Here is an 18,700-nt window from a genome sequence, read left to right as displayed (position 1 = left end):
TTCTAGCAACATGCAAACAGTATGCTGTTTGGTCATTTTCTCCAGCATCATCTCACACTTACAGTCAAAATTACTGTATGCAAAATAAATGTCAGAGGGTAAATATGGGATGAAGGGATTGAGAGCAGCTGGGAGGAGAAGGACTTGGGGATTACTGGTGGATGAAAACCTGGACATGAGCCAACACTGCATTGCAGCCTACAAAGCCAACCTTATGCGTCAAAAAAAAGTGTGGCCAGCAGGTCAAGAGAGGTGATTCTGCCCCTCCACCCTCCTCTTGTGAGAGCTTCCCCCCCCGCCCCTGCAGAGTATTGCATCCAGCTCTGGAGCTCTCAGCACAGGAAAGACATGGACCTGTTAGAACAAGTCCAGGAGGGTCACATAAATGATCAGAGGGCTGGAGCAGCTCCCCTGTGAGGAAAATGGGGGGAGAGAATGTTTCATACCTTATTGCGGCCATTCGGTACGTAAAAGGGTTTATAAGAAAGATGGGGAGAAACTCTAGCAGGGCCTGTTTTGATGGGATGAGAGGGTAATGGTTTTGAACTAAAAGAGGTAGATTTACATTAGACATAAGGAAGAAATTTTTTACAATGAGGGTGGTGGAACACTGGCACAGGTTGCCCAGAGAGGTGGTGGATGCCCCATCCCTGGAAAAATTCAGGGCCAGGCTGGATGGGGCTCTGAGCAACCTGATCTGGTTGGAGATGTCCCTGCTCCTTGCAGGGGGGTTGGACTGGGTGGGCTTTCTATAGCTTAATGAAACACTAGCTCTGGACAGGGCATATTTGGAGAAAAACTATCCATAGGAAAAGACACCAAGCTGTTGTGAAAGTGAGAAGTTAAGAAAAGTAAAATAACACTTTCTTCTAAAAGATATTCACATGGTACCAGTGGGCCATGTCACTTGCGACAGCAAGAACAGTTTGTGTAAGGGCAGCATTCTGTAAACTTACTGCAATGACATGAGGTGAAAAAAAACATGCATGGTCTACTGGACACAAAGCACAAAGCCAAAGTAAGTGAACCACGGGCAGCTACCCTGAGCATGGCCATGTGGTGTTGTGGCAGGCCCTGGCTCAGCTCTCAAAGATCCTACAACCCTGACAGCTGTTCCAGGGAGGTTCATTTACAGGCAGCATAGATGGGCTTGCTGCGGACATAATTTTTGTGCATGAAAAAAATAGCATTTTTTTGAATAAATGACTCTTGTCTATACTTACTGCCACAAAACAAAACAGTCCATCTGCGACTGATTAATAGGATACTTAGCTCAGTTTACCATTCTTCCCTACAGCTTTAAAAAGCTTCTCTAACGTCTTTTTCTTCCCAAAACACAAACTTCAGCTTAATGACAACTCATTTTCATTAGTCAATTAACACTGCTCCAATCTGTGGCACGCATGCTTGCTCTTGGAGCACTCAGGCTTGTGCTGCAACCTGAAAAGGCAGCCATTTACTTACCACAACTGCAAGCTTTCACACTACTCATAACTGCACCCAAAAGGGGTTTCAGACACTTGACCACCAATTTTAATAAAACAGTAGAACACATCTATCTTTAGGCTCGTGACAGTGGAAGCATGCCACTGACTCAAGATTTCTGTCTAGAAAAGTTCTGCTAGTGCTTCTTAGCCTGGATGGCAGCAAAAAACTGAACATCAGGCTCTGTCTTACAAAAAGCAGAGTCCTTCAGAAAGCACTTTTAGTAAGTTGGGTGGGGAAGGGAGAGGTGATGAAAAACTAGTTCTAAAGAAGTAGTGGCTTCCAATGCACTCTCTAATGGCTGGAGAATTATCTGCCTTCCTACTAAAACTGGTGCACAACAGTGAAGTTGGGACTTCCTGTAATAGCAGGAACTCATTATTGCTAATTCCACAAAAGGCAAAGAGGAAAATATACCTCCTTTTAGAGCTTTAATAAACCATCATGCTGTACCCCATGGTAACAATTTCTATCAAAATTAAGACAGGAATCTGTCTTGAAAGACACTAATACCTAAAATGAATATTTGTACTTAAGATCAAAATAAGGACACTGGGGTTTTTGGTCTGGGTTTTGTTGTCTGGTTTAGCAAGGTAAGCATTTAAGGTAAGAGTAACTGACAGTGGATGTCTGAAGTGCTTTCCTTGCTTTTAGACAATGCACAGAAAACCAGCCTTAAGGGAAGAAGCATGCATCAACTCCTCCCACGAGAGCTGAACTTCTCAAAACAGGTCTGTAAGATCTAATTTTGAGGGAGCTAGCATTGTTGAAGACCTCAAAGCTGACTGACTAGCCTTAGCCCAGATACTGTAAAGGGAAAATGTTACTGCCCTGTATATTCTGAACAGTCAAGTGCCAATAGGCTCAGACTTTCATTGCAATAGGACGAATCTGCTGAATGCAGAATGAAAGACTCCTAGGATTCCTGTTGCTCGCAGGCAACCGGCTTTAGAAAATTCCTGAGTCTAAGCATTGGATTACAGAAATGCAAGCACTCCTTTGCTTTAAGGGCTCCCGTTTCCAACTGTGTACGTACAAACAAGAAAACAGCATTTGAGAGAGGCAAGACAATGCTGACAATAACAACTTCAAAAAGGATTTTCAAACAGCAGTCATCACACACAGACTTGTAAGACTGGTGCACCCATTCTACTGTTCTTCACAACTTTCAACATAGCTCATGAAAGATGACATTAGGTTTTTCATTCTGGTTTGACCTGTAGGTGGATGGTTTGTCTTTTTACAATTTATCTGGGCTTTAAGTCATCCTACTTTTAAAATAATGAAAACTAAGTATCCTTCCTCAAAGGCCAGTTTCTAGTACTCTTAATTTTCAGAATTAAATTAACCCAGATTACAGGTTACACTTAGGCTTTTCAAATATCTGCACGGCACTGTGATGAACCATCCAAAACAGAGTCTTGGTTACAACCTCTCCCTTCTGTCATCATTAACACAGCAGGAGGAACCTTCAATTTGCCAAGTAAATAAAACACTTAACTGCAATGAGGACAAGCACAAGAGCTGCATTTCTTAATGGTAAGTGTTTGGAACACGGTATTTTTCTAGGAAAGGTAAGCTTTACTTTTTGTTGCAATACTTAGGATTTCTGAGTTTTACAAAAAGTTTCTAAAATGTAGAGATACCTCTTGTAAAAAGTTTTCTATAGATCCTAAATTATCAACAGTGTAATGATAAATTAACATGTACAGCAAACAATTTTTTTTCCCCACTGAGTTTCAGTCATGTAGATACTTGAGTACTCTGAGTTAATGAATTTTGTGATCTATTATAAGGTTATTCAGAATTACCATTCAATGTTATGGAATTACCATTTCATAGCTCCTAAAGAAGAACCGATTAACATACCTTCAAAGACATCAGTCATTTTGCAGATGTGAGCAAAGTTAGCTCCATTTGCCCATGTATACACAACATCCATTAGGTTTGGTTTGAAAGAATTTAAGTAATTTTCTTCATCAATTTCCAGTTTTGCTTCTGCTGACACCTTGGCGATTCTTTTGGCACACTCCTTAAAAATAAAATATTTTCAGTTTAGAATACCCTTAAACAGATGAAGTGTTTAACCAATAGAAAGGCTTGCATATTATTAGGTACTGCATACAGGATGAGGTTTCCTAGTCAGTGTGAAATTATTCAATCAGAAAGTAAACCACTGTTTACATTAAGTCTGCTTGCATTAACAGCTTACATTGTAGTAAGCAAGCTTATAAAAGTTTTTAAAGGCATGTTCTAAATTAGCATAAAGATTTATTGCAAAACAAGATAACCCATTATTACACACTGCAAAACCACACGCAGTGCCAGTCAAATTCACTGATGATCCAAAATCAAGTCTTCATCATGCGCTCATTATACTTTACTCATACATTTTACTCATGTTAACATTAACCCTGAGCTCTGACAGATGTCTAATGGACAGATTACCTGCATTTGCCGAAGTGGTCCTGCCAACTGCTCGGTCAATTTTGGCATTTCACTGGACTGAAAAAGAAGACATTAAATAATCTCATGAGTTCCCATACATATGCTTGACACCAAATTGCAAAGATAGAAGTTAAATGTGTGCTAGTGCCAGCCTAAATTATTTCAACGACTTCTCAAACCTGTTACCAAACACTAAAATTTACCGAATTCCCCAAGTACTTGTTCCTAAAACTAAATCAGAAAAGGAAATCTTTCTGTACAGTACGCCAACAGTATGGAAAAAAAGCACTTGCTTTCTGAATACTTCCAAAATTTCCTCTATTTAGCTGTTCCATGGTTTTGAACTGCCAAAATGCTGATCATTTATTACTTTAACTGTTACAAAGTTTTCTTTAAGAATATAACAAGCAAATACTTTCAGTAACTTAAACATCAGGGGTTACATATGAGAATATAGCTATTCAAATATAACACCACTTTTATGTCCTGAGTAGTACTGTCGAGTGAGCCACAATATTCTAACTAACAACGGCTTATCTTGGCATCCCTTCTAACAAAAGTAATTCATTAGCATCTGCTGCTAATGGGCTTCCCACATTTAGAATCATACGTCATACGTCTTACTAGCTATCTGCAGTAATATCTCATATGGAAGTTTATTTTTACTGTATTTTCCTGATGATGCTGAAGTTCTATACCACTCGTAGATGGGAAAACAACGGCATCTGGTATTAAATGACCACATTTTTGCATTTAACAACATATGGTCTATTTTTAACAGCTTTTTTGGTATCAGTTCCATGTGGTACTGTCATTTCCATCAAGGTCAAGGGTACTGCCCAAACAAAATAACATGCGCATGTCTCAGAATTAAAGACACCCTCACCTCAGAGTGTAGGAGAAAATACTGTTAAACCTCTTTTCTGAGATAATCATTCTACATTTTAAATTATAAGGCTGTGTTTGTGTATATATACATAAATACAAGCACGTATGTTGAGAATCTATTAATATTGCTTCATTGCATGAGGAGGACATAGCTGTAGGTTAAATTTTACACAACCTTCAGCATGTGACTTCTGAGGAAAGGTATTTTAGCACTGAAGCAGCAATGTTTTTGGTAAGTTCAATGGGAAACACCATAGGAAAGGATAAAAAATATGCAATGGCTCATACTGTTACAACCAATTTCTGGAACTGAAGTATAAAGAGTACTGTTGGTAGACAGGGATGTCTAGAATTCATTAACTGAAAAAGTAACTCACATTCTCTTGAAATACAAAACAGCTTAGTAGTGCAGTTGCCTGTTCTGCAGATAAGTCATTGAAGAGACCATTGAACATCATTTCTGTCAGGAGTAGTTCATCAGCACTAAAATAAAGAGAAAGAGAAGGCAGCTTAGGGAAAGGACTTACTGAAATGTAATTTTAAAATTAAGTACTATGACTCTCTTTTGTGACGCAACTGGATATAGATAATGAAAAACAGCTTCTTAATTTTTCTTATTAGAACACTAAATACTTATGTATTAGCTTTTTAAGGAGGACGCTAATTAGTAAGAGAGTGAGACAGTTATTTTAAAGGAACTAAAAGCTCTTCCTGAACTACAAAGAATCTCTCCTTATCATTTATAAAAGTTGGCATTAACAGTTGCTTTAATCAGTTTTTATCGGATAGGACAGCAAGAGACTGAAAAGAACCGAGTTAGGCAACTTCTGAAAAGGGCTAAAATTGGTATTGCTGCCACTCAAACAGATTCATCTGGATACTTCCAAAATACTGAAAAGAGGAACAAACTTGCTTCAATTTACTTGTAGAACAAAGATTTAATCACAAATTATACAAGGAAGTGCATGCTGCGGATACAAAATCCAAATACACAATTTGGATAAAATAGTAAAGCGTTGATAAGACTACACTATTTTTGGAATTTAACAAACACATAGGATGAGGAAAAAAAAGTTTTTTTACAAATAAAAGTGTACATCATCAGCAAACAATTCCTGAAAGTCAGGAAGTTGATAAAATTCTGATTTAGCTTCCCCATTTGCTATCAAATATTGCATGGGAAAAAAGTTATTAGATATTGAACAAATATAGGTAGCATCTTTCAAACTATCTGTAAGGCAAGGCGTACAGCAGTCACTGTTACTTTTAAAAACACACAATTCTACCAAAACCTCAGTTACACTCTGAAGTACTAAAATCTGATTAATGAGTTCCCATAGAGTCTTTACAATATGTTTCAATATACATGTACCTGCTAAAAGTATTACGGTAAAATGTACTGCTTCCACAGATTTGTTCCAACAGCCCTATGGAAGCAACTAAGCTATATTCCAAACTTGTCAGCAATTTGGCAATTTGGTAATTGCTGACAATCACTGTTACACCCTTATTTGTAAGTGACTCTGTACTAAGAGTCCTGGGGAAGTGGAACCATAGAAACTGAGACCATCCTCTCATGTAACGTACAACATTAAATGAAAACACAAACTATTGCCTGAGCTGTGTAAGAAAATAGCCACTGTTTTGGCATTTTCATGTCCACATTTTAGTTTTAAAATCTATTGTATTTTTTCCTTAAGTTGCTGTCAGTATATTCTCTTTATGACACAGATCACATAGTCTCTGAAGAATCTTTCTTCCAATGGCTTCAGAACTTTAAAATATAAACATGACGTACTAATTTCAGTGAGGACAGTAAAGTGTATATTCATTAAAATAATCACTCCACAAAGAAACTGATTACCTGCTTATTTCACAAGCAACTCGTCCTTTCATCTCAATAACATCTGAAGACGTGGCAAACCCTAGTCTTCTCAAAACACGCTTGCGGCATTTTAGTTCATCCATTTGTAAGACAGTTCTGGCTTTTTTCAGTTCTCGCTTTGCTGTTTTAATATCCACAGCAATCTGGGGGGTCAGACGCAGAGAAATTACATGTTGCTAGTTTAACAGATGCAATTGTTTTAAAGATGTCATTTAATTCACATCAAGGCCTCAGAACAACAGTATACGGACATACTAGTTGACACTGACCCATCTAACTCCACCAAGAGGAAGGTTTAAAACAAATTTTTTAAAAAGAAATCGGTTCCATTTACCCATAGGAAACTCTGACAAGTTTTGAAAGTTAGGCTCCTTACCCAGAGCAAGCAAAAAAACCCAATCAGCCTATACCAAAAAACCAGAGAAGAAATCTTTGGTTGAGAAATGAGCACTCATCTTCTGACACCCGTACTAAGTCTCAGCTAAGCAACTATTCATTCAAATGTAACCCAAAGGCATTATTTTCTGCTGTTAGAGCTTCTCAAGTGTTTTGCAGTTTCTCAGAGTCACTGTCAACATCCTGACAGCAGGGTGTACAGTGTAGACACCCTCACAAAGGGTGGCTTGGTCCATCAGGTCTTACGACATGCAACCTTGTGCTGCCCATACCAGAACTACCTCGCTTCTGTGAAGCAACTCCTGGAGAACCTGTTTTCTGGAGCAGCACAGAAACGAGAGCTGGTTTTGTGTGCAACAAGTTTCAGTCTCGCAGGGTACAGCTCTATACAAAATAAGTAAGTGTTTTGCTTCCAGGCTGGGAGTCAGCTCAGGAAGCAGCAGCACAATGATTTGTGTGATACACTCCCCAAGCTAATAAGCCCCATCAATTTAACTTAGCTCTGCACAAGCATATGAAAAATTATCCATTTCAATTATCTGTGAAGACTTTACTGATACTATATTGTGCTATGTCTATTCCATGAAAAATACTCTAGTGGCACCTCCATAACCTTTTAATCCCTGATAACTTTTTCTGAACAGTTTTCCTTTCAGATGTGCTTCTCACCTGTATCAATCAAGGGCATACCACCAACTCAGCCAGTTTGTTAGCGAGATTCAGTAATTTTACTGTACTTAAAAAGGACTATTTGGGCTTTGCAAATAAAAAGAAAAGCAAGTAAGTAGGGAACTATTAATGTCTCTCTCTTCAGCTAAATACAGATACAGTGGTTTTTACCTGTGCTTTTTTTTCACAAAGTTTGTATACAGTTTCCAAGTTGGGATCATTGTGAAGAGGATGTGAATACATCCTATGTTCAAACGCCTCTACTTTTTGGATTACTTTTTTCAGTCCTTGATCTTTGATGCCCATGTCATCAATAGGGTCTAGTAATGGTACTCCATCGGGAAATCGCTTCTGTACTTCCTAAAAGGTAAAAAAAATAAATAAATAGTTTAGATTTACAAATCAACTGGCACAACCGAAGGAACACAAAAGGCAGTAATTTAAGTTTGTAATGTGACGTTTCAGCAGTTTTAAAAATAAGTTTAAAATGACTGTTGACACAGAGGAACAACTGACATACACCGTGGGTTCCAATCCCTTTTAAGAATAAGGCTGAAGATGTGACCCAAGGTTTAGACAAATTTCTCTAGAACAAGTTTCCTTGGGTCCAAGGGTACCTCACTAATCACAGCAGAGAGCTTACATAGCCTAGTGGAACTTACTTGGATAGATTTTAGCACACTTTGTCTGTTGTCAATAGGCCTCAGGTCTTTTGGTATGTAAAGTCGGACACTGCTGATAGCTGAGAGAAGATGTACCAAAACAGGAACAACCTATCAAAGAGAGCACAGTTACTCATAAATCGGTAAAAGATTTATTTATTATTACTGTTCTGTAGCAAAACTTTACAAAGGAAAAGCAAAACTGAGTACATAAGGACACAGCAGTGGGTAAAGGAACATAACAAAGCACAAAAATGTGGGTAATGAGATAAAGTGTTAAGGAAGAAGAATAGTTTGTCCAAATAGGAAAATTCTGTATTCAGTTAAATCTGGAGAGAGTCTACAAGTGAGAAAAAAAACTTGCCTCTTATCTAGTAGAATACCTCTTACGATCCAAGCTAGACAAATTACTGTCATATACTTAACTAGGAATGCTAACAATGGAAAACATCAAATCAGCAAATACATATTCATAAATATCAAAACCGTGAAGACATCATGAAGAATCAATACTGTCTCTGCAACTTTAAATGGACTTCGTGAAAAAAAAAAAAAAAACCAACAATTAAACAATTGTCTCTGATCTGAAAATTATAATTATTTGTCTTGATATAGGGTTTCAAATTGAAAATTTTAAATGTAAATGCTTTCACAAAAAATTTCACTTTAATCTGAGAATGAGATAGGCTTGTAAAGCTGAAGGAATCTGAAAAAGATAAAGAAATAAAAAAAAAGAATTCTGTTCCCAGAGACAGAAGATACTGCTAAGAAAAGTATCTGCCAAACAAAACTGCTAAAATTTATCACTCAAGGATTACAAAAATTCTAACTAAATTCTCAAACCTAGTAGAACAAATGCGCATTACTCACAAAATCCTGCACAAGTATGAAAAAAAACCCCCAGCTTATAGACACTTGCTTATCTGCAGATTTTTATCACATATGTAGGTAATTTTCATAACTTTGTTTACGTTACTGCTATTGTCTGTCACCTGCTGATTTGAAATACATAACACAGCAGTAACGAAGTTTCAAAGTGCTTCTTATATGGTAACAAATTCACTCAATTTGTTGTTTACACTGGGAAGTTTCCTCTTCAGTGAAATCAGCAACTGTTTAAGAAAGCAGAGTTAAGCGTACAGCTCCTTTCTCTTCCCTAACGCATCAATCCCTCTTTTACCAGAGTTTGCCAATGCTTCAGAAATCAAATCTTTGAGAACAGTTATAAGAAACTATTGAGAATAAACATTTGTAACAAACCTGCATCTCCCCTTTCTCATCAGGTCTGGCTGGCTTTGCAGCCTCAGTAGCAGAATTTTTCAAACTGTCTTTGCTGCAGTGCAGTAGCACTTCAACTACATATAGTGGGTCCAGTTCACCAGAATTTGGCTGTTGAGGGCATAGAAAAAAACAGGTTCATAACAGTTATTTTAAAACACCAGCAGGAATGGAAAGAAAAAGCATAATTTTATTCAATATTATAGAATCATAGAATGGTTTGGGTTGGAAGTGACCTTCAAAGGCCATCTAGTCCAACCCCCTGCAAGGAGCAGGGACATCTCCAACCAGATCAGGTTGCTCAGAGCCCCATCCAACCTGGCCTTGAACGTTTCCAGGGATGGGGCATCCACCACCTCTCTGGGCAACCTGTGCCAGTCAAAGCTATTAAAGGTATGAAATGAGCTACTGCTCTTCACAGAACATCAGCTCAGAGATCCAGTCTATTTTAAAAACTACTGAATCAGTATTGATTGAAAGATTCCTCACATAACAAAAAACACTTGAAAAAAATACCCCCTCCCCATCCTCAATTGCTAGTGTAGCCTAAAGTCTACTTGCAGCTTTAGGTGCTTCTGCTTTTTGAGAAGAAAAAAATGTAGCTCTTTTAAAGTAAAGCAACATTCACTGCTTGAAATAAATTCTTCTGTCTACTGTAATTCTAGATAAAGTGCTATTAGCATTCACAGTTTTGTGGAACACTGCATCGTGAAATTATGCAGGAAAAACATCTAAATGTAACGAACAACGAACATAACTGACAATGACTCACGCTTTTGCTTTCACATTGCAATGAACAAAAATAATTCCTCCGTGAAATACAAACATACTGTAACCCTAAATGTCAATCTTAATTACATATACTCCTCACTAGAAAAAGGATTTGATTAGAAACTATGATACAGTGAACAAAAATTTACAACTAAAGCAAAACTAGTAATACAGATTGAATTTAACATAATTTCTAAAAGCAATCCAAGGAACTGTCACAGCTTGGAAGTGTATGAAGGTTTAAAAACATGGCATAATAGTGACATATTTCCAATACTAACTAAGTATACAACTACATTAAACAGTAATAGGGAAATGTATCTGTATCCCAGGACAAAAATGCATTGAAGAGACACTTTAAAATGGGTGAATAACAGCTTCTTTAAGTCATCTGTTTTGTCTCTGCTTTTATAAACTAGTCTTTCCATACTGATTTTGAAAGTTACATAGCTTTAAGCCTGCTCCATAATTTTAAGCACCTATTGTCATTCTTTCCACATAACTCAAAAGGGAAAATTCAACCCAGCTGCTAGAATGACTTAATGAAAAAAGTGCTGCTGGAGCCACAGCCATCTCCTGCAGAACAGAGCGTAATTTCAAAGCTAACATTCAAACCTAAAGGCTTTACGCACCAGTGAGACATGCCAGATAGGGAAGGTAAATACACATATGTGGATAAAATATGACACAGATAGAAGAAATGCCTCCAGTGATACAGAAGTTGGCAATTTTACATAGAAGGCTGGGAAGAGTGGGAAATCTGTTTTAGTGCTCATGTGGCTCTATGAAAAAAACAGTCTAGAAGCAAAAGTTTAACCAATAGCAGTAACAGTTCAGTATTCCAACTTGAAAAAGAAATGGGACTTTCAAAAGGAAGATGGAAAACCAAAACAAATATCTTTTAATAAGTTCTGTACGCACATATTTTTCTCATTTCCTGTTTAATGAATATATATTAGAGAAGCACCAAAAGGTGCCACAATGTGGAGGTACCACTAGAACACAACAAAGACTACTTCTTATTTAGACCTAGCAATAAATGCCAATGCAGTTCTGCCAACCACAGAAAAATACACTTTAAACTTCAGCTTCAGTTTAGCCAGCAGAGTAGCCTGTCAAAACATTTCTGAAAGGGGAGACCAAAACACCGTATCTGGGGTTATGCGCAGACAGACTATAAAAATAGATTTTCGGAAGGGAAAACACATCTGGATTCTACTGCAACACTGCCCTTTGTATTTTCTTCCACATTTCCCCAAATCCATTTTTATTGTTTTGCTCTCTTTATATTTTAATTTCCAAACTCTCAACTCTACAGCAATGTCTCAGAAGACAAGCAACCCCATGCACTAGCTTAGGACTCAAGACACAACTCCCCAGTTTAAGATAACCTTCTACACAGAGCCAAATGTCAGTCTCCCTACACTCTCAATCCTCACTTACAGCTTCAATAGATTTTCTGAGAATAGATAACATACTCTCTTACTCAAGAATGGCTTAGTGTAGCACTGTTGGGGATGTCTCAGAAACAAGCTAAATAGTTTGAAACGTGTGTAGTGCCAAGTGCACTTTTGAACTACTTATGCCAGACACAAGCACGCATTTCCTCCATAAACAGGTCAAAAGTTAAGAAATGAACACAGGACTTAAGGTTTGTCCCACCTTCCATAGTTTCTTTCTTTATACTTTCACTCCAGGAACGCCTGAGCTTTTTGTAAATTTGGGGTGAAAGGAAAATTTTTTTGTCTTTGACAACTACAAAGAAAATAGGAGTTTTACCTTATTTTCAGAAAAAGCAGTAAAGTACATATTTTTCTAATGAAGAGAATGTGTATTTACCTTAACATTTGATTTCTTAGAGAAATTAACAACCACTCCCCATCCAAAGTCATCACCTTCGTTCTTCACCTGAAAATATTTCAAGATGTTAGAATGTAACTATTGTATAATCAGACCCTAGCAACCATATCTTTCTGTATTTCTGATATTTACAACAGTCATGGACTATTATTCATCATGAAAATAGTACTTCTTTTAATTCATTGTTAAATGTTTAACAAAGAAACTTAACAGAAGTCAAACCTGTTGCTTAGTATGATGCATGTAATTTTTCAAGATGGTAAACCAGTAGACACAAATGAACCCTGCAAATTTCACAAACAGGTAGAACTTTGAAACAAAAACAAAATAAAAGAAAAATCAAGTTACCTTTACCAGTCTTCCTGGCTGCAGAAAGGGCAAGCAGTACTTTGGTTTGTGAATATATTCTTCAATCTCTTTACCCAGTTTTGCAAGTTGCTGTCGGATTTTGTAATATATGACCACATTTTCTTCATTGGGAATTGCTATTTTGTTGTACTGTCCTTCCAAATTATTCACTCCTATAATAAAAAGTAAAATCTCATAGAAATAGGTAGCTTCACAGATTAAGAAATCAGTGTTTCACTTTCAGATTTACGTAACTAGTATTCTGTCACCATTTTTGGTATTCATTTGCTACTTACAATAATCCATTCTCTAGAAAGCTAAAATCTATATATCTGTCCATTAAATTTTATTTACAGGAAGCTAAATACTATTTTTTTAAATAAACAAGCTTGAGAAAATAGAGAAGGCTGGACCTCCAATTGTCCAGGAATCATTGATTTAAGGTTGCACAGAAGTCCGACAAAAACTGACAATGTTTAATACGAGCGTATTCACTGCCTACCAGTACTCTTCTAGCTGCAACTATGAAAATAAGATTGCTCAAAGACATCTTCTAACAAGATGTCTTCCAAAAAGAGGGAAGTTGTTAGAAGATGTTCTTCCTAACCTGTTTTAGACTCTGATTTAATAGGCTGGAAATCAGTGTTTTCTTCCTCCAACAGTTTCACACCTTATTTAGGCAAATCAGTTTTTATTATAAGAAACATGCTTCATCCTCTCCCACTGGTAAGACCACTAGTAAACATAAACACCTGACACATTATAAAGATCTTTTTCCTCTCTACCAAATCACCCTCTTGTACGCTACTTAAATGCATATGGGTGACTCAGAAATCTCACTTTACTGGGACCTGAGAGACAGCACAGTGAAGTGCTCCCTATTTTTAGCTGCCAACTTTTTAAAGAAAAAAGCTAGTAACCAACCTATACTCATGGCATAATTTCCCCCTTGATCTAAACAACCATTTCTCTCCTTTGTGTTTTCAATTGCACCTGAAGTGATTACAAAATTCTAACGCCCAGTATGGTGCCAAGAAAAAAGGGCCAAGAAATATGAAGAGTGTTCTCTATTCTCTACTTGAACAGCAATGCTGGAACGCCAGAATGAAGATCTAGGCATGCCAATTGGAACAGGTAGGTTCTCAGGAAATACATACTGTAACTGACTACTACCATCTTAGATACTGCACCTGCAAACTAAGAGCAACACTGCATGGAGCATCAAACCACCCCTCCCGCATGTCTATCACACACCCCGCCACACACACACCCCCACCCCACCCACACAGACAAACAGTTTCTCTTAATATTCAATCAAGAAATGAACAGACAAACTGCTCATTCATCAGTAGCAAAGAAAGCAGCTACCTCTGTGTTCTTAGGATTCTTCTGGGTTAAGTTTTGAAAGAGGCCTCAATCTGAAACACTGGCTGAGATCTTTGGAAACCGACTTTGGCTCACAAAACCACACTATTTAAAGATCATGGCTCATAGTTACTCAGTGGAGTGCAAATCAAATAATGCCTCAGTGCTCTCTGGATTTTGGTTTGTATTTCAATTAAACATTTTTTCCTTTACTACTCTGAGTGCAGAGTGCCTCAGTTCTTATTAAAGATTGTAATGAGATATTAAAATTGTTTCTTTTAGCTAAGTTCTGCACATCAAAAAGGAATAAGATTTTCTTCTCTGCACCTCTAACAAGCCACAAGAATTTTAAAATTGTTTTTCCTTCTTCCTGTCCTACAGTTTAGCAATGTGACAACCACTCTTATGTGAGTCAAGAGAGGAAAGCTCTCCTCATAGATTAACAGTGCATATCAATATAGGGCCTAAGAACAAGAGGAAATTACTTTTCCTGAAACTATAACATAACAACAAACGGTTCAGTGGCAACTGCTGGCAGGGAAGACAAGAACTGCCCAGGTATAAACTCTTATAAGCGTAATGAAGTCTAACTACCCAGTCTCACAGTGCAGTATCTTTTATACCAATTCTCATGAGTACAACATACAGTAATACTTACTTTCTACTATTTCTGGAATAGTTCTGTAATGTTGGAACTGATAGAAGGATTTTTCTAACATGTATTCCGGGTTAATTTCCTCTACTCGAAGCAAGTTCAATACCATGTTGTACGTCAGGTGGAATGCACTGTTTAAAGGATCAGCTGAACCCTGAAAAATAGGCAAGAACACTGTCCAGTTTAAAAAAAAAAAATTAATTGCAGTATATAAGAACATAAAATAAATCATGACGCAGTGTTCTACGAGGAGCTGCTTTGACAGGTAGTACAACTTGTCTTGAATTTAGATTATGTGTCTCATCAAATCCTAAGCAATTTTATTATGCTAAATACGTAATAATATTTATTGGTCTCACTGTATTACAGTTATACTACAACATAATCAATCAGATCTGAACAAAATTAAAAGTTCAGACGAAAAAATCAGATTTTTCTTATACTCTACTACTTGGATTCCATTATTTTAACGTTAATATTCACATTGGTGTCTTGGGAAGTGTCTTCAAAAATAGGTAGCCTGCAACTTCTTTAATTTCGGTAACGCCTCATTATAAAATTAATTTAATTTGCAGGTTGCCTGAGAGAGGTTGTGGACTCTCCACTTGTGGAAATACCCAAAAGCCATCTGGACAGGGTCCTGGGCAGCCTGCTCTAGATGACCCTGCTTGAGCAGGGGGCTTGGGCAAGATGACCTCCAAAGGTCCCTTACAACCTCAACCACTGTGGGATTCTGTGAAGTTTGATTCTTTTACAAGGTGGTATTTATGTTATTTTGAATAACCTAAGAAGAAAGGATACTGGCAAAGCATTGTGGGTAAACATCACATCACTGCCTTCATTCCTTATTTTTAAAGAGCATCTCTTACTGTCCTCTGTCAAAAAAGGGTACTGGAGTAGGCAGATGCACCTTTGGCCTAATTCACCATGGCTGTTACTATGTTCTTACCCAAGAGGAAGACCTTATTATCCTAAGAAGACCAAACAATTAATTAATATACACTGAAACAACCAGCTGTTCCAAGAATACACAGAAGAGTTAAACAGTATCCAAGGAAGATCTAGAAGATCTCCATGCTACAGCCTCTTCCCAGCAAAGGGCAAATTTAAGAAACTGTCTCTAATCTAAGTGTCAGCACAGACGGCCATCCTAATAAACCAAATAAGAAGTTGCTGCAACCAGACAACAGAGATCCAAAACTCAGAATAACAGAATCATAGAACAGAGCTCACAGAATCATAAAACTTCTGAAGTACGAAATTGCCCAACTGCAGTGCATAACCTTTCATCTTAAGTAGCACTAGTATCAAAGGAACAGGTGCCTGACAGTTCTTCAGAAAGGATCTAAGGGAAATCCAGGAGTTATGAAGCAGAAGATTACTATTTCTGTGCAACAAAAGGAGTGGAAACCAGAAGCAACAGACAGTTGGTTAGAATATAGCAGAACAGCAACATTAAAAGACTTTTTATAAAATCAAATTTGATCTCACAAATCTTTCTGAGCTCTTTGAAGGTGTTAGCAAGTACACAGATTATCATACCTCCCTGACTCCTGAAAATCTTATGAGAACACACTCCGTAGAACCACCAAACTAACGTAATTAAGTCTTTAAGGGATATTTTAAAAAGCCAAACTCTTGTGAATTACTAAACCGAAGAACAGTGTAATTTGGTATTTCTTCAAAACAAAATGTCCCCACGGAGACTCAAAGAGGTCTAGACTTACAAGAAATCTAGAAAAGGAACAGACAGAAAAACAGCAAGGTCTGTGATCTGGTTTGTTTAGTGAGGGGGGGGCTAAGGTGGCAGCTTCTGTAGGAAACTGCTAGAAGTTGCTCCCCTTTGTTCAGTGGACTCGGCTGGGCCTAGGGTGGACCTGCTGCTGGCCAAGGCCGAGCCAATTGGTAGCAGAATGTTCCGTGATAACACCTCTGCGATAACGTATTTAAGAAGGGGAAAACAGGAAAAAAAAGAAGAGAGAAGATGTGAAGCAGCTGAGCCAGGGCAGAGAGGGGGAGGCGCGAGCCTCATGGGCCTTGCAGCCCTCACCCTCTGGCTTCCCACCGGGCAGCCGACTGGGCCCAACTCGGCCCGGCCTGGCTACAAGAAGTGAAAGGAGATGAGATGTGAATGAGATGTAAAATGGATCCTGAGAGGCGTCTGCCAGCCTGTTGTCAGGAATGGCTGCAGACGCCAAGGTCAGTGAAGAAGGAGGGGGAGGAGTAACGCGGCTCCTGGCCAAGATGCCCCTGCAGCCCGTGGTGATAACCATGGTGGAGCAGGTTGTCCCCCTGCAGCCCATGGAGGCCCACGGAGGGGCAGAGATTCACCTGCAGCCCAGGGAGGACCCCACACCAGAGCAGGTGGATGCCTGAAGGAGGCTGTGGCCCGTAGAGGGCTCGCTGGGACAGCTGTTCTGGAGGGACTGCACCCCGTGGAAGAGATAACCCACACTGGAGCAGTTTCACAAAGGACTGTGGCCCGTGTGAGGGACCCCACGATGGAGCAGAGGAGGAATGTGAGGAGTTCTTCCCCCGACAACGAAGTAGCGGCATAAAACAACGTGTGATGAACTGACTGCAACCCCCATTCCCTCTTCCTCCCTGTGCCTCTCATGGGGGGAGGGCAGTAGAAATAATGTTAAGCCCGGGAAGAGGGAGGGGTGGGGGGAGGTTATATTGTTCCCTGTCTCATTGTCCTGCTAGTTTTAGAAATAAATGAATAGTTTTCCCCAAGTCGAGTCTGTTTTGCCCATGACGGTAGTTTTAAGGATTTCTCCCTGTCCTTATCTCAAACCTCAAGCCATTTTCCTTATATCACCTCCTCCTATTCTCTTGGAGGGTGGGGGGACTGAGAGAGAGACTGCGTAGTCTGGTCCCGATCCAGGCTGAACTACGACAGTCTGCTAAAAGATCACTGAAAACACCACCAATACACGGAGTTGCATGATGTGGAATAAAATGGCAAGTTAAATTTAATCTGAAAGTGTATTACAAGAAGATTAAGTGAAACAGTTTGCAACGGTTTAGTATGTACTGCTTATTAAAGAACGACCTAGTAAAAAGAGATTTAGTAAACAAGTGTTATTTCAATATGTCTTATGAGTAAATTCAGTTACGATTAAACATTTCAAATTAATAACATCTAAAACAGGTAACAAGAAAATGAGGACCATTCAAGAGATATTTCTCATGCAACTGTGTGATTGCTGAAAGTTCAACATATTCTAGCAGGCACTTAGAAGCTCAGAGAGGGCTTACACTAGGAAACATACTCCTCTGCACTTTCTTTGAAGCTCAAGGTTTGCTTTACCTTAAACCAACTACACTGTATCCTCTTGCAACTCATTTCTTTGCCTTCTGCTATATAGTGAGGTATCTAGCAAAGATATTCCCCCATCATACACAAAGAAAAAAGTATAGGCTATTAAAAAAACAACTGGTGAGTAGTCTATACACGCAAATACTGAAATTCAGATCAAGTGCTCTCCTAGACCAAGCTAAGTATAATGGATTTTAAATGACATTACCACAATACAGACATTTTTTCTTTCAATTTTAAATGTAGAGTCAGGAATTCTGATACTATATCCCTTGATGCACTGGTGTCAGATTTAATTAGATATAGTATGAATCTAAGACTCCTTCACACGTAGGAGATTTTAGAATACTGTAATCTCATTTGCTTCATGTGAGATATGTATCCTTATGAGATTAGCTTGCAAATACCAGAATCTTACCCACTGCATGATTACTTCATCTCAGAAAAAAACCCATCTGTTACAGAGAAATCATCAGCATATGTTATACTAAGAAAGTACCAACATGAATAAAAATAAAACAAGTTTAAGATAAATCATATAGCCTAATGTTTTGCTTTCCATGGCCAGAGACTTATTCAGCCATTCTAGCTTACACCTGATCTACACCTGAGTAGATCATAAATACACATCTAAGTTTTCACCTCAAGTGCTGCACTACAGAACTGAA

The 18,700-nt window shown here is 38.3% G+C and overlaps 1 protein-coding gene across 1 annotated transcript in view; it reads right to left on the bottom strand.

Moving 5' to 3' along the window:
• The window catches only part of MTREX (Mtr4 exosome RNA helicase), a 46,079-nt gene that overhangs the window by 1,307 nt on the left and 26,072 nt on the right, over positions 1-18,700 (bottom strand). The window contains exons 16-25 of the mRNA XM_086769808.1: positions 14,714-14,864; positions 12,691-12,863; positions 12,322-12,390; positions 9,694-9,822; positions 8,434-8,544; positions 7,943-8,131; positions 6,686-6,849; positions 5,199-5,304; positions 3,934-3,990; positions 3,355-3,517 (exon numbers count right to left, since the gene is read on the bottom strand). Coding sequence (XP_086625934.1) covers positions 3,355-3,517; positions 3,934-3,990; positions 5,199-5,304; positions 6,686-6,849; positions 7,943-8,131; positions 8,434-8,544; positions 9,694-9,822; positions 12,322-12,390; positions 12,691-12,863; positions 14,714-14,864 — 1,312 coding nt within the window. The remainder of the gene's footprint in view (positions 1-3,354; positions 3,518-3,933; positions 3,991-5,198; positions 5,305-6,685; positions 6,850-7,942; positions 8,132-8,433; positions 8,545-9,693; positions 9,823-12,321; positions 12,391-12,690; positions 12,864-14,713; positions 14,865-18,700) is intronic.

This window comes from Chlamydotis macqueenii, chromosome Z, assembly GCF_036417535.1.
Source record: "Chlamydotis macqueenii isolate bChlMac1 chromosome Z, bChlMac1.mat, whole genome shotgun sequence".
Classification (NCBI taxonomy): Eukaryota; Metazoa; Chordata; class Aves; order Otidiformes; family Otididae; genus Chlamydotis; species Chlamydotis macqueenii.
The sequence above is the reverse complement of the archived record's forward strand: the minus strand, read 5'-3'. Positions and strand labels throughout refer to the sequence as shown.